Source organism: Typha angustifolia, chromosome 15 (assembly GCF_048772165.1).
Source record: "Typha angustifolia cultivar Huaian chromosome 15, ASM4877216v1, whole genome shotgun sequence".
Classification (NCBI taxonomy): domain Eukaryota; kingdom Viridiplantae; phylum Streptophyta; class Magnoliopsida; order Poales; family Typhaceae; genus Typha; species Typha angustifolia.
Window position 1 is genome coordinate 2,315,959 of NC_133253.1, and position 15,493 is coordinate 2,331,451.

Consider the following 15,493-nt stretch of genomic DNA (forward strand, 5'->3'; position numbering starts at 1 on the left):
GAATAAAGATGGAAGAGGAAAATTTAACTATAAAAGGCTAATTTTACATCGTACAATCTTCAACAACATCAAGAGGATAATAGAAGAGGACTAATGGGAACAAACAAAAGCCTAGAAACTTACAACATCATATAAAGCAACTATTTTCCTGGTTAACCTATTGATGTGCTTATCTGAAACAAACATCCAGTCTTAGCAAGGTTTGTGGCACTCGAACTCCTATTGTGAACTGAAATTTCGTTTTGTAGCCTCCATTTTCAATAATAGATCTTTGATATCAGCTTCCATCCTCATTTTCATATTAAAATACTCGCGGTGTGCCCTTTCAACAACTTGCAGCTCTTCAAGCCTTTTTTTCCGCCTCTCCTCTGCCTCACCTAATTGAAGCTTAGCAACTCGACTAGCATAATCTTCATCAATACTCATGCTCTTCGCTAGCGCAATACGCTTTAAACCTTCAGCTTCTCTTCTTGCATCATCAGCACGTTCTTGGTACATCTTTGCTTCAGCCTGCTTGAATTTTACTACACTATCCAGTTCATCAGCAACTGGCTTCTTTTCAAGATTTGCTTGCAATTCAGGATTACCAATTTTACTAACTACTAGCTTGCATTCCATGCTTGAAAGGACTCCTGCATTTTCCAGATTGGAGACTTTCTCAGAGGGAACAGACGGCAGCCATGTCTCCTCTTTGCTTGAACATGGTATCCCATTGATTCCTTCAGCAGCAGTTTTTGATGGCTCCTTCATGTGCAATAAGGAAGGACTAGCGCTGAGATTTGATTCACTATCTGAAATATGAAAGGACAAATAATGTAATGCTTGCTGGAAAAACACCAATTTCAAAATGCAGCAATGTAGTAGTGCACATTACTAAAGATACAAAACGTTTAGCATACATAGTTTCATTGGCATAAGAAAGGTTCTTCATATCATAAGGATCACAAATTTTAAACTATATTTTAAATGATAAAAAATGAAGGCTGAGATGACAGATATCAAGGAGAACTAGTTCGGTTACTGTGCTAAATTACGTTGTTATGGTCTTTCTTTTATCTGGCACTTCGTTCATAGAGTTTATATGGCAGAAAAATCTTCGAGGCTATGACAATTGGACAAGAAAAGTTGCCATTTGAAACTGTGACTTTGAACTTTAAAATAGAGTTAATTTCTCAAGTAACAAACTTATATACATTGTGCCCTTGCTCAATTTGTCTCTCATTGTTTTGTCTACAATATAAAAGCTTATACATATTTGTATATATACTATATGTGCATATATATATAATGGGTGTATGTGATACATCTTTATATACTCACTATTGTGCAATACATTTTTCCAAATCTGAAATCCAAGTTACATCTCCTGATAGTGCTAGTAAACAACAATGAGAACAATCTAGAACCTTTGAGTAAGACATTTTTTTTCACAATCCTAATAAAGAACAGACTTACTAGGTAGGCATGTCAAAGAAGATGGAGAAAACAGTGCATTGTTGCACCGTTAAACTCTGACAGACCCATAGCTTCACAATAACATTAGGAGTGAAGTATTCTGACAGATGGCAGCCCTCTGCATCTTTCTAATTGTCCACACTAAACTATAAACTTAGAGAACTAATTTTAAAAAATAATAAAATGCAATAAAGTAATCAGGAAAACTATGAGAGATGGATATTCATAGCTATGCATTAAAATTATTTCAGTATAGCACAAGGTTCTAATTGACGAAGAAACAATAATATCAAAGCTCCAAAGGTGCAGCCAATAGACAGCAAACATAAAAGGCTATATATGCTGGCAAATTATTGTAGTGGAACTGAAAAATATATATGGTTTTGCATCATAGAAACTCATTGTTGGCAGATATCAGATTGTTTATTTCTTCTTGATAATTAATTTCTTCTTGACAATCAATTTCTTCTTGATAATTCCCTTTTAATTGGCCAAACTAGAACAGGAATAAGCTCCCAGTTAAAACTCTAGAAAAGAATATCAATATCTAAGGTTCTAAAATAAAATGTTTAAGAGAATATAGTCCAAAATTATTGGAAAGTTGAGAGTGCATTACTCATAAACTAAATTAAAAGAATTTAGGCACATGCTGATGTTTTGTTGCTTTCTTCTTTTTTCTTTTTATTCTCTGAACTCCCGGGATTAAAACATGCTTGGATTAAATAGTTAATTCGATTTTAATAACTTACTACTGTATGAACCGAATTATTGGAAACTGTTGGAAGTAAAATATGAAAACAAAAAAGAATTTTCTAATGTGTGGCAAAATTGATATCTTTAAGGTTCTCAATTTCTTCAGCTTGAAAGAAAGAAATAGATGACAAACATGAAAGGAAAGATAAAAGTAAGATAAAATAACAACTTCTCAAGTCAAAATTGAATGATTATTAAAAGTTTGATACTAAATTGATCTCAACCTGGTTCTTAAGTGCATAAGTGCATTTACTGTCTCATCTTATCAACTATATAGCTCTTCAAGAGAGCTATAAAACAGGCCAATTCATGGACAGAAGTTGAGCAGAGTATGTGAAGAAGTCCAAATAATATAACATTTTCTTTCTTTTTGCATGAGGTACATGTTTCTTCTCTAGGCCAATCTCATTTGTAGGAAAAAGAAACTCAAAGATACATCTGGCATTAGGTCAACTAATTAGTCCTTAAAAAACGTTCAGAGAAAGCCTAGTCAGTCATTAGCCAAAGAAAGATCTAGAAGGAACTTAATACTTTGAATTTACATTGCTCAAGTAGTATGCATGTCGCATGTCAAGTTTAGCACGTGTTCCTATCTTAGTCCATGTTACATCATATGAAAAGAAGCTTACACCAACCTAATTCATCTTTTCCTTAAATTTCTGCATAAAACACCTTTAGTATTTCCTAATATGTTTGCCATGGAAGTTGGCATATATCACATTTGCAAATGAAATTGAGCAACTTTAGTTCTAGGAACATTTTGGACAGGCTTTCAGTTCAATGTTCACATCCAATTTCCACATGTAAGATTCAGCGGGATTTACTTGAGTTGCATGCACACTTCCATCCAAAGGTCAACACATACATTAAGAGTTTTATTTGGTGTAGGGTAACTAGTAAAAACAAAAGAAAATAATGCTGGATAGGCATGTTAAGTACAAGATGTAAGAGGAAGAGGGACAGCAATCTTTATACATGTCCAATCTTGATGTTTCATTGAACACGAACATTTGTAGGACACACAGCAGATTAAAGTTAATGTAGAAACCTTATTGTTGTGTTTTCTTAGAGCACTGAGACATGATATTTCTTATGGTTAACCTACAAGATCTGCAAACTGAATGGGTCAACTTTTAGAATGGACATGACCCATAGCAATGAACTTTCTATGGTCTACTCTCATTCTACTGTTAGACATCTAGAAAACTGCGCTAAAATTAATATCCACCAACATTGAGCTTGTAATCAAAACAGATGTCAGACATGCATATCAGTATACTGCCACAAAACCATAGCTTTGTCAACAAGAATGACAAATGTTATTGATGTAGTGACAAAAGTCAAAAATTTGATGTTTTCAATTGTCTAGAATATGAACATTTAGCATTGAATTGCCTTTTCGTGTCGAAGAATGGTAAATGATAAATCCTACACTTCATGTAGTGCATACTAAGTAGCTTACCAGATAGAAATGTCATTACAAACTTGACAACTTCAGAATGATTGGCTTTATCTTCCAATTTCACCAACATCTGATCAGCTATGTCTCGCAATCTTTTGCCCCTCGCGTCATTACTGGAGGAAAAAATTCTTCTTACATATTGAAGCTCCTTCAAAAGAGTTTCTGCTTTCCAATCTTTTGCACATGTTCTAAAGACATCCTTCACAAAACCAAACATCTCTGAGGGATGACCACAAGCAGCACAGTGAAACTGCATTTCGTTAGCCCCATTTGCTACAGAACCACTACCACCATTCCTAATCAGAGAAGTGCGCAAACCACAGTCTGTGTGGCACCAATGAAGGCACACATCACAACCAACCCAACAACAAGTATTAAATGCCATGTCAAATTTGGAGCAGACAAGACACATGCATGCACTGCAGAAACCACTTTTCTTCGTGCAAACTTTGCATTCACAATCCTCCACAGGCAGCATACTCCGACAAGCCAGATTTCGGCACTTCAAGTTCAGAAAGATGTCAACCAAATCAGGGACTGAAATGCTATTAGATTTTCGGATGAAATCTGGAAGGCTGGTTTTTATAGCCACCAGTATCTCTAGCAGAATCCGAGGACACTTGGTCATTGTTTCAGCAGTCAGATCAGACCTCCTTTGAAGTACCTCCTGCAGTGCAGTTATATGTCTAATTTTATCTGCACTGGTGATCATTTCACAAAGGGTTTCCTTCAGATATGCTACAGATTGCTCTGTCATTTCTTGAAGCATCCTACCCATTAAATGTAAAGGTTCTGAAACAATTTTGTAGACAATCCTTTCAATGACACCAGAACCATTATGTACAAGCTGTTCTCCTTCCCGCTGCTCACTCATGAAAAGACTGCTGCTGCTTTTCTCTCTTGTGAGCTGCCTCTTATCCTTACTATGTAATCTAGAATGGTGAGAACCATGACTCTTTCTTGGGGATAACTGACTTGGAAGAGTAGACAGCCCTGGGAGGCCATTAAGCTTCCCTTCATGATGGCCATTCAAAGCATGAAGTGCTGCATTAGGTGACCCACTACCATTTTGCAGAACTCTCTGAAGGAGTGGGGCAGTTCCACCCTTCCGTTTAACTTCGTTTGAGGTCTGAGCATGCCACATGGTACCATTAGGAACGTGATCCATCTGCTGAAATATTGGACGGCTACCGACAGACTTCTCATTGTTGTCTAACGAGTTCTGAGTAAGAGAGCAACTAGGATTGTGAACAAATGGTTGAGAACTAGTGAATGATATGGATGTTGTGAACCCATCTGAATATGTTCGGAAGGAAGATGGAATAGACTGGATGCTCCTCGAATGTGTGGGAGAACCAGATTTTTGACTTTGGGATGCATGATCCTGCAAACTACCTGGTAAACTAAGAGAAAGATCAAGTCTCTCCATCTTGAGACCGTCATCTTCCTTCTTGCCAACAAGGTTCCCACCGCAGTGTGCTTTCTCAGCTTGGCAGATGTCAGTTCGGAATACCAACTCAAACCCCCTTCCACTGGTACCTTCCATGGCATCCTCATCTTCCACAGAATCGTCTTCTCTCGAGAGCGCCAAAGCCAGACTCTTACCCTTGTCCTTGTCTTTCAGCTTCTCTGCCCCAAGCTTGAGATTCACATCCTCACATATACTCTCTGCAACAAATTCCTTACTTGAGTCAAACAAATCAATCGCATCCTCTGGCTCAGCCTCTAGATCAATTCCTTTTCCTTCGTTCTTCTCAACCTCAAGCCCTACACCTGTCTCTTCTTCCCTTCCAGATTCACTTTCTGCAATTCCATATTTGCCTTCTCCCTGATTCTTCTGCAAGTCATTTTCGTTGGAATCAGAAATAGGATGTGGAATCTCTTTTTCTTCATTCTCAGCCGCACATTCTTCACCACTGTCTTTCGCTTCCTGGACTTGAGGAGACAGACATAACTTCCCCTCCTGAGGCACGTCTTGCTTCTTTTCCGGAAATTCATCCTTTGCCAAACAATCAACATCAATACCCTTATCTTCACCTTCACCTTCACCTTCTCCCTCGCTGCCAGTTTTTTCGTCTAATTTCTGAACTCCACTTACGCCATCTACCACAACATCCTCAATTTTGACTTCCTCCTCCCGAATTGGAACACCCACATCATCATTCTCGGATTTCTTTTCAGATTGCACGACTTCTTTCCTTTCCAGATTCGTTTCAGCTCGGCTGCTACATTCAGCATCTCTATCTTCATGATTAGTTTCCTTCTCAGCTACCGGATCTGGCTCGAGCTCCCCCTCCTCCATCTCGCTACTACTGCCGCTCTCTTTCCTCGGTTTGTCCACCTTCGCGGCCGCCTCCGATCTCCGATTCCCGTCACCGCTGAGCGAATCCCTACTCCTCATCCCCCCTCCTCTGCTCACTGAGCCCGAGTCCTCACTCACCACCACATCCTTGCTCGATCTCCGCCACGACGACCCGCTGCTGCCTTCCCGCCTCGACCTATCGCGCTCCGACCGAAAACCCTTGGGGAACTCCCTCCGAAACCCAGAAAAGCTCTCCGAACGGTGCATCCGGTCGCTCCCGTAGACCCCCCTCGGCGACGAGGCGTCCCTGTACCGACAAAACCCCTTCCGCCGGTCAAATCCATCTCCGTCGTGGTCGAATCGCTTCCTCAACGGCCTCACCGTCTCCCGGTCATCATCAAGAGCCCGATCGTACGACGACGACTTCGAATAGAACCTCCGGTGCGACGAAGACGACGACCGCTCCGGCTCCTCGAGATCTTCGCCGTACGGCCTCGAACGCTTCATCGAGATGAAGGAATGGATCACGAAGCACCTAAATCCAGCAACAAGAAGAGGGATTTGGCATAGGAGTTAAAGCAAGATTTCGTATGGTGGGAGGAAGAGACGAGAAAGAAGATAGAAGAGAGAGACACCAACCTATTAGAAGGCGTGCAGAAGAGGGCTTCTTTCTTTTCCTTTTCTTTTCTTTTTAATTATTTCTTTCCTTCTTCCTGTCTCAGTCAACGGTAGTCATTAAAGCGATGTGTAATTACTTAACCAGCAAACTGGGCCTCGTACGGCCTGGCCCAAGTGATCTCGCCCGTCGGATCCGCGCATGTGCGGCTGCCGATCGAGGGGGGCCTGTACCCGTTTCACGCCCACCCTTGCCCGACGTTTTTGGTAGCGGGAAACGCCGCACGCTGTCACCGGTGCGTTCCATGTGGGGTTGGTGTAGAAAATGGGAGATGACGATCTAGTCTTCTGACACGTGTCATAGCAAGTAAAGAATCCTTTCTTCTTCTACGCGTCGTTTATCCATTGGCTTTTCTTCTTCCCACCCTAAGTAGATGGACCAACTCCCCTTGACTGTGGTCGCTGCATGGCATTGGTATGACGCATAGGTACTATCGAAATTTGACTGTTGGACGCGTTTCCTCCACCCCTGTCAACCGTTTCCCTTTTCTTTTATTATGTCTCGTTTCCTCCGGAAATAAAGTCAATTCCAAAATAAATATTCCTTTTTTATTATTTTTTTAATAAAATAATGTATTAAATATAATAATTATATTTGATGTGATATAATTAAAAAACAGATGGTAGAAGTATGTTTTATGTTTATTAAATTATAATAAATATTGTTTAGTTTAATATAAACTAAATTGATGAGATAAATATTAAGAATAAATTAATAATTAAGTTAATATAGGGTATAAGATGTACTCTCTTTTTTTTTGTGCAACTCTCAAATATTTATTAGTGGGAGCTGACGAGAGCTCCTAATCCAGACACCCGTGTTCCACTCGGGTTGATAATTAGGTGGTGGGTGACTTGACTTGACATGGGATTAAATAAAATGGTTATCATTCAATTGGGCGACTTGATACCATGAAAAATTTATTTCATAATGTCCACGGGATGCTTATCTACTTTGCTTCACACAAATTCGAATTGGAATTATACGACTTTGGCCACCAAGAAATAGAAAATGCAATACTAGTTTGACCATTGCAGCTACAAGGGAGAGTATAAAGTATTCTATCTCTTCTCTTTCACAAGTTGAGTATTATATGAGTTGCATAGATTATTCCATTATTTCCCTCTAAATTTGATGTTAACCAAGTGAGGATTATGGCTACAGAAACAGTTTCTACAGGAAACTACTCTAACCATGCACCTGTCTCTTTCTTCTCAATTCAATTGGATAATTGCTCACGTTCCTTTTGGATGGCTGTGGTTTGCTTATCCTCTCATCCTTAGGGAACTCACCAATCCCCACATACCATCTCTTCTCCGCAGGATCTCGAGCCATCTCTCATGGCTGCTGCCTTCTCATCTTTCCACCCTCTTCATGCCGCATATAACCATCCAATGCAACCCAACATGGCCATGGCCAGATCCAGATGCTTCTCCATCTCTTGCCATAGCCAACTCCCGACTAATATGGAGAAGAAAGGGAAGAGTAAGGAAGAGAAAGGATGGTGGAATACAACTCTGATGAAGCTATACAGAGAGGCAGGGAAGGGGCTGAAGGATAGCCTCAGCCCCAAGCGGAAGGGAGACTGGAAGGACTTGGTTTTGATGAGCCTTTCCTTTGCTGTCTATGTTTACATCTCCCAGAAGATTGTTTGCGCCTACTGTGCCTGGATGTCCATGATCAACCACACCTAGCTAACTTGCTTGAATTTGATTAATACTTGTGAATGTATAGGATGTTACTTTTGTCTCTATTTTAGTTTTAATAATGAAATGAGAGATAGAGAAGGCCAACCATTGTTACTGTATATAAGACTATCTTGGAACAAGTGAGTAGAATTAATAAATGCGTTCCTTCTGGTCTTCATCATTTTCTTCCAAGAAACTTAAGGGGAGATAATTATTTATAAGTTTTATAACCGGCAAAAATAAAGTAATTCATAACGTATATTTATTAGTTAACTATGTATGTATGAGCTATGACAAAATATTCGAGGGATGAACAGTGTCGATCGATGAACAATGCGCTTGAATGACTTTGACCGTTCGAAGTTTGTTGGAATATGCAACTCCATCAATTGGCAAAAAAATGCCAAGTGTTCAAACACGAGGGATGTTCGCCGAAGATATCAGCAAGTGAAAGTTGAATTTCAAGTTTATAGCATTAGTTTATATGCAATACTAGACAACGTGGTTATATTGAAAGTAATTATAGTATCAACAAATGATCTACAAGTATTTTATAACTACTGATTATTATATTACTTAATTTAATCTTAATACTCTTGTATAATAAAAACTTTTCTCTAAGTAAAAATAATTCTTATGGCATTCGGTTTTAATTTTAAAGAAGCATTATCTAGATTAGTTTTAAACTTCCAATTATCAGGGTGTTGCTCATTTCTTGTGATTCTTTTCTCAAGCCCAAAGCTTATTAATTCTTCATTTAATTGTTTACGATCTCATTCTCTGATAAGTGCACCAAAGGATTAAAGGTTCATCGAGAATGCCGCTTAATTTTCTGCTTGCTTAGGCTGTTAGGCAAAAACATAAGCATCCACCTGGGCAAAACTATTAAGTTACAAACACTCAAAAATTTCGAACTCTCTCACCTTCCTCTCATAACCTGCCTTATTTAACATATACTCATGAGAATATTAGAAGGCGCTCCTACCTACTTCGGCCATTAATGTAATATAGATTAGGAATTGTAGCAGCTCGACACATTCTTTTGCTTCTCTTAGAAGTGCATTGTAGGATAACAACTTCTCCTTTAGTGCTGAGGCAGCAACAATAAGTTGCCAATGTCCTGCAACGGTGAGCGTCTCAAGAAGTTGCTTGGTGAATTCTTCACTCGACAAACCAGAATGTGCTTTTCTTTCTCCTTGCTGGGGACCAGCGATTCCTGCTGATGGATTTTGGATGTTACGAAACCACTTCTGTTTGATTCTGAATGATCACGAGAGGAAGCGTGATTCAAATGCTCAACCTTCAACAATCGCAACTTGTTTTGGAGTTGAGAGACCTGCTTTTGCAGCTTATCTGCGTTGCTTTCTGAGACTTGAGCTCTGTGTTGCCACTCCTGCACCTGCAACACCGTTGCCAGATTTTAACAAACCTCTTGGATAATCGTACAAGACGACATCATTATCTAATAACACGATGAGTAGTACAAGCAGAAGCTAAATGAGAAATATACCCTGATCTGATCTCTTTACATGCCGATCTCAACACCTCTGTAAAGGAATTTATTGCAACTTTACATAGATGCTACTCATCCATATTTTAATAATTTGAAATAAAGGCAAGGATGGAGTAAGGGAAGATCTTTCGTAGAACATTTGAAACCTATAGTAGATGAAAATTAATACTTCCTTATCCCCCTCAACTGAAAGTTTTAACATGCTAGGACACTATCTATGCTTTCTATATCAACATATAACCCAATTTTCACTTGATAAACCTCTCTTGGATCAGTTCTTGCTGCACGCGTGCAATGAGAAATAATTAATTGCTCTATGTAACTCAACATTGTATAGAACATTTGTGAAGTAACATAGATTGATCGATGCATAAAGACAGTAAGCGTATGCCTAAAGCCTTCTTAAGCATCATCTTCAGATTCAGTAAAGAAGGATTCAGACCATATGTCTATTACTTTGGTTGGGAGCCATAACGGGCAATGTTAGAATAAAATCACATGTATTATGGTAACCGGTAGGTCATATGGTAGCACTTGGAGATGCAAAACTAATAGATGTCTATGATGGCCACCAAATATAGGTCCGTCAGAACTTACTTGAGCATGGAGGGAGCGAATGTTGACATCAGCAGCAATAGCACGGCGCTTCCACAGGTCTCTGGAAGACTGGAGATCTTGCATTTCCAACCTAACTTGTTCCAACATAGCTTGCATCTGTGTCCACTGCTCGGTCTCAGCCCTCACTTGCTCCATTATCCTCCCGACGACCTTTCTGTAATCACAGCAACTTCCCACACTTGCAACTGCCCACTCCTCCACCAATGCCTGTTAAGTCACGCTATTAGAAAGGCTTCTGCTCAAGCTCTTCTGAAAAGTTACTTACTGATAATTGAAATGACTTCTATAAATAATAGCAGGTTATTACTCGATTCAGTACAGTTGTCATAGTTTTGACACAAAAAACTTCACTGCGTTCCTGCTCTATTGACTTCTTTATTCTAGGCGCCTCAATGCATACAGATTGTACACTTCAGCATAGTCAAGATGATAACAGATTTGCATTTTGTTCCAAGAGGCACCCAGCCTATCTTTCCCATTAATGTTAATGATGACAAAAGTGATTTGCTCTGTAGAGCTTCTTTTTTCATTCAAGATTAACAGAGAGATTGCAGATGAAGTATACAACTTGAAGAATCGCAACCCTATATAACTTTGTGCATCTGAAGAATGGGCAAAATGCTCCTAACTCTAGGATCAAATAATGCAACCATTATCCAAATAAATAATCATTTTCAATCAAAGCAGCATATGATCATGCTTTCACAATCTACAGGCAATTCCTCAAAAATCTCGCTACCACTAAACTCAATCTGTTAATAACATAAGTGCAAGATCAAATGAGCATCATGATATGCTTGTTCAACTTTCAGGATTTGTTATTAAACCTAATATTAGTGAATGCTTGCCAACATGACCAAGCAAAGGTCAGAGTTTTTAAACGTTTTTAATATGAACAACCTTTACACCAACCAAGGTCAGAAATTTACACATAAATATGGAATACATTAGATGCAATCCACAGTTCTGGTCCCCAGCAGCACTGTTTCAAAGCAGTGAAGCACATGGGCTGGCCCTTGGGCCTGGATTCTTCAAGTTGTTCTGGGCATATGCTCATCCCAGGCTGGGCTATGTGCCTCCTCGTTTAGAAGTGGCAGTATTAAATGTTAATTTACTACCTTTTCCAGAAATCGGAAATGGACCCCGCACCGATTTTCTTTCCTTAAAATAGAAGCTTCAAGCTCTAATGATGTTTAGAGCATTACCTACTGCAAGCTTAAGTACATACGAACCTAAATTTACAATACAAGGTAGAAGCTCAACCAATGAGGTTCGATAGTCATAGGTTTGATTCTACACATGAACATTGTGGGTCATTTTTTAAGAAGGATTAATTCAGTTATCTATATATCGATGAGTACTAATCCTCTTCTCTTGTCCAATCTATAATTAGTCTAAGAATGTAAGTTTGCAGATAACACCCTATAGGGATATATGCAAGCTTGCCTTTTAAACACTAAAAGGTATTATATAATTATATTAACATCCCCACCGGTTGACTAACTATGCATACACACGTCAATGAGGAAATGAAGAAGGGGAAGGGAAAAGGGGGAACTATTTCGAATTCTACCTGCTTTTGCTCCTCCAGTCTTTGCTCGTAGTGGCCGTGTACTTTCTTTCTCACTGTCATGTGCCCATTGCTCCTTTTGCTGCTGCTCTTCTTGCCGCAACCTTCCGTTCTACTAGAGTTGGTGTCGGAGTTAGTGGCCGACAGCAAGTTGCCGTACTCCTCCATCATCTCTATCATCCCCTTCGACAACCCCTCCATCTTTCTCTTCAACATTTCCACCTTCCAATTGGCATCGCCTCACCAATTAGACCCCAAATTAAAAGCAAAGATCAGAATAAATAAACTGAGTAATAGGATCTTACATCGGATAGCTCTTCCTCTGTTTGCTTCTTATCCGGCGGCGCTGACGAGATCTCGTGTATCTCTTTGACGCACGCCTCATCAACCGCCAGCTTCTCGAGCCCTCGGCGGAGCGCGGACACCTGGCGGTCGAAGTTCCTGCCATAGCTCCTCCGTAGCCTCGCGGAGCTGCCGCTTACTTTTCGAACCTTCTCTATCTCATCTAATGCCACCTCCACGTCATCACTTCTCCCGTCGATCTTCTTCCTCCCCTGGATGTAGAAACCCCACAATATATAAAGTGATCGAATCGATCAAGATCAAAAAGGAGGTAGGCGATGAGTACCGAGGCGAGGGATTCCGCCCGCTCCTGCCGCTCCTGGTCGATGAGGGCGCCGAGATTCCGGCAGGGCCTCGCCGGCGCCGGCCGGGAAAGCCGGGTACGGCGAGGGAGGTGGATTATCCTCGGGGTCGGCGCCGGCGGCGGATGCCATTTGCCTCTCCTCGTCGCCATTGGGAAGTAGCTTTCCCCGGAAGTGGGTTTCGGGAAGACGAAAGGGAGAGGTTTAGAAAGGAGACGGTGCCCCCTTCTCGTTTTCTGGGGAAAGCCAACGATTTGAAAGGGATCTTCTCCGCCTCTATTACGTCAAATTGACTGAACTACCCATCGACACGAGTGATTAAATCCCAATCATTGGTACACTTCAATGCCATTCACGTAATTTTGAAATGGATTTCGGGGCCTTTAGTCGTTGCCTCCGGTAATTCCATGCAAGTGGGGCTTTCTCCTGCTCCCTGGTCTGACGAGCGGGAGGTGCCAATGGAGGCTAGGCACGTGGCGGATTGTAGAAGGAGCGGGCCTCGTGATTCGTGTCGGAGCCCGTTGGAAGGCTGCTTGTTAGTTAATTAATAACACATATATTTAAATTCAAAAGAAAGCAAACGGAGGGGGAGTTAATGTGGGTGTTTTGTTAAGTGTACCATCTCTTTGTTGGGTTCGACACGCCTCCGTGTCATCTCGGCCTGCACGAGATGCTCGCGTTCGTCACGAGGAGCCCAAATGATACTTTCTCTGATTACTTAATGAGAGGCTGGGGCAGGAAAACACCAAAACATTGGCCCAGTTATATGTACCGTGCTCCTGATGATGGTCCATTTACTATATAGTAAACTTAAGCAAGCGAGAAGTAAATACCATGCTGCTCCCTGGCTTTCGTGGTAAATCCACTGACACGGTAGTAAATTATTCCTCATATTAAATAGGATTACACGTAGGTAGCCGTAGGTGTGGAGCCATTGTTATTTAGAGGTATTTTTTCTTTCGGCCCATGAAGAGGATTTGAGCGCTTGCGGGCTTGAATCATTCGACGGGCCCATCGGCTCGGGTTTTGGGTCGGCAGAGCTAATAGACTTCCCCAATCTGACACCTCACACCGCCCAAGCTTAATTCAAGATTAATAAAGAAACCCAAGCTTGAGTGGTTGATGGATAGATGAGCCAATCTATGTGTACTACACATGATACCATCTCTCTTGGGTAGGGGTGTAAATGAGCCAAATCTGACTCAGGCTCGGCACGAACAAGTCTTAGAATTGGTTTTAGGCTCGGCTCGGCTTAGCTCAACTTGAGACGAGCCCGAGCTGAGCTTAAGTCTGAAAGGAGTCTATTATCAAGTCTCATTCAAGCTAAGCCGAATTGAGCTGAACCAAGCCAGATCGATCACAAACCAAGCCACAAGAAAAAGAAGAAGAAGAAGAAGAACCCAAACCCCTTCCCTTTATCCTCCTCCCCTTCTCCAAATGTTTCGACCACCACCGTGGCGGCACTGCGATGGCAACTTGGCGAAGGAGGACGAGGCAGCATCCCTATCCCTTAGTCATTCCTTCCACAAATCATCACTATCAGCGAGCATCAGATACTTCTCTCTTGAGCCCGCTTGCCGTCGTGCCGTAGAACATCCCGACGCTTGTCTCCAATGCCACCAACATGATCGCCCCCCTTAGCTTCGCGAATAACGAGATGAATCGAAGGAGGTTGCAGACCTCCTCCAATTCAGCTCGTCGTTGTTGGGGTAGGAGACTACAGAGATGTAGATCGGGTCGAAGAGGGTGCGATGGTTGCAGACGTAGAGTTGGCTAGTGGGCGTCATGAAAGGCGAAGGAGACAAGGTGACGGATTGGGAACGAGGATGAGGTGGCACCGTGGCAAATCAAGGAGATAAGTACAAGTGGTGACTACCGAAAGAGGAGGAGGAGATGTGGGTGTTAGATTTGGGGATTAGAATTTTCTCAATTCTCAGCCCTTTTAATACCGAACCTATCGAGCCGAGTCTGAGCAAGCCGGCTTTAGACTTGACTCATTTCTAGCCGAGCCGAGTCAAACTCAAGCTTCAGCCGAGCCGAGCCGAGCCCAAGCCGCTTGTTTAAAATTGATAGTACTACTCTTGGGCTCATCTCCTGCCATTCCGTAATAAGGCTGGTAGTAAAGGTACAGTACTCCATGAGTTTTTGAACCCATTTAACATTTCAGACAGAATCTATAACATTGCCACTACCATCATGGATAAAGTCCATAAGAAACCATACAGAGTTAATATGATGTACAACATGCGAAGATTCTTGAAGATGAATGATATAGAATTAGTATTCCATACCAAGTTAAAGAAAGAAAGAAAGAAAAGAAAAAGAAAAAAGAAAAAAAGCACACCTCCGAGGTCACAAATCTAGTACCATCCGTTTCCACCTTCATTCTCCCCCAACCACCGTGATCACTTCTTTCCATCACCTGGCTTTGCTCCCTCCTGCTGTGGCGGCGGCGGAATGCCGCCGTCGAGGCAACTCCTGCACTTACTCTCCACCCACCCTTCAATGTCATGATCCCCGCCCGCCGCCAAATGGCGCCCGCCGCAAACCCTTGCAAAAATCCCCGCAAGCACTACGATGATCGTGATCACCGCCAATATCACCACCAGCGTCTCCACCGATCTTCGAGTAGAGTGCGCTCCCGGTACAACAGGCGGTGCGGCCTGCTGCACCGGGAACGGCTGCTCTTGCTCCATCCTCACCATCTCCCACATCAACATGATGCGCAGTACGCCCAATACCACTAGCAATCCAATACAAGGTAGTGTTTCACTTCTCACTTCCTAATAAATGCCGTCAGCTTGTAGACACC

At 41.6% G+C, this 15,493-nt stretch overlaps 2 protein-coding genes across 2 annotated transcripts; both read right to left on the minus strand.

Annotated features, from left to right (window-relative positions):
- Window positions 1–5: 5 nt before the first annotated feature.
- Window positions 6–6,631, minus strand: LOC140777235 (protein OBERON 3). Its single transcript, XM_073121196.1, has 2 exons — window positions 3,671–6,631; window positions 6–791 (listed from the first exon to the last, which is right to left on the minus strand). Exons 1-2 carry the CDS (start codon window positions 6,477–6,479, stop codon window positions 220–222), a joined length of 3,381 nt encoding a protein of 1,126 aa, XP_072977297.1. The 5' UTR covers window positions 6,480–6,631; the 3' UTR covers window positions 6–219.
- Window positions 6,632–9,158: 2,527 nt separating this feature from the next.
- On the minus strand, window positions 9,159–12,911 carry LOC140778973 (uncharacterized). The gene is made up of 5 exons (XM_073123892.1): window positions 12,666–12,911; window positions 12,343–12,591; window positions 12,041–12,259; window positions 10,447–10,674; window positions 9,159–9,735 (listed from the first exon to the last, which is right to left on the minus strand). The coding sequence occupies exons 1-5, from the start codon at window positions 12,831–12,833 to the stop codon at window positions 9,421–9,423; spliced, it is 1,179 nt and encodes a 392-aa protein (XP_072979993.1). The 5' UTR covers window positions 12,834–12,911; the 3' UTR covers window positions 9,159–9,420.
- Window positions 12,912–15,493: the final 2,582 nt, after the last annotated feature.

Bases quoted from the DNA above. Each gene is read 5' to 3' on its own strand.
- LOC140777235 (XM_073121196.1), bottom strand. From the start codon at position 6,479: ATGAAGCGTTCGAGGCCGTACGGCGAAGATCTCGAGGAGCCGGAGCGG. The intron at 792-3,670 runs GTAAGCTACTTA...TTCATATTTCAG, and splicing joins TGTAATGACATTTCTATCTG to ATAGTGAATCAAATCTCAGC.
- LOC140778973 (XM_073123892.1), bottom strand. From the start codon at position 12,833: ATGGCGACGAGGAGAGGCAAATGGCATCCGCCGCCGGCGCCGACCCCG. The intron at 12,592-12,665 runs GTACTCATCGCC...TTCTACATCCAG, and splicing joins GGGCGGAATCCCTCGCCTCG to GGGAGGAAGAAGATCGACGG. The intron at 12,260-12,342 runs GTAAGATCCTAT...GCCAATTGGAAG, and splicing joins CAGAGGAAGAGCTATCCGAT to GTGGAAATGTTGAAGAGAAA.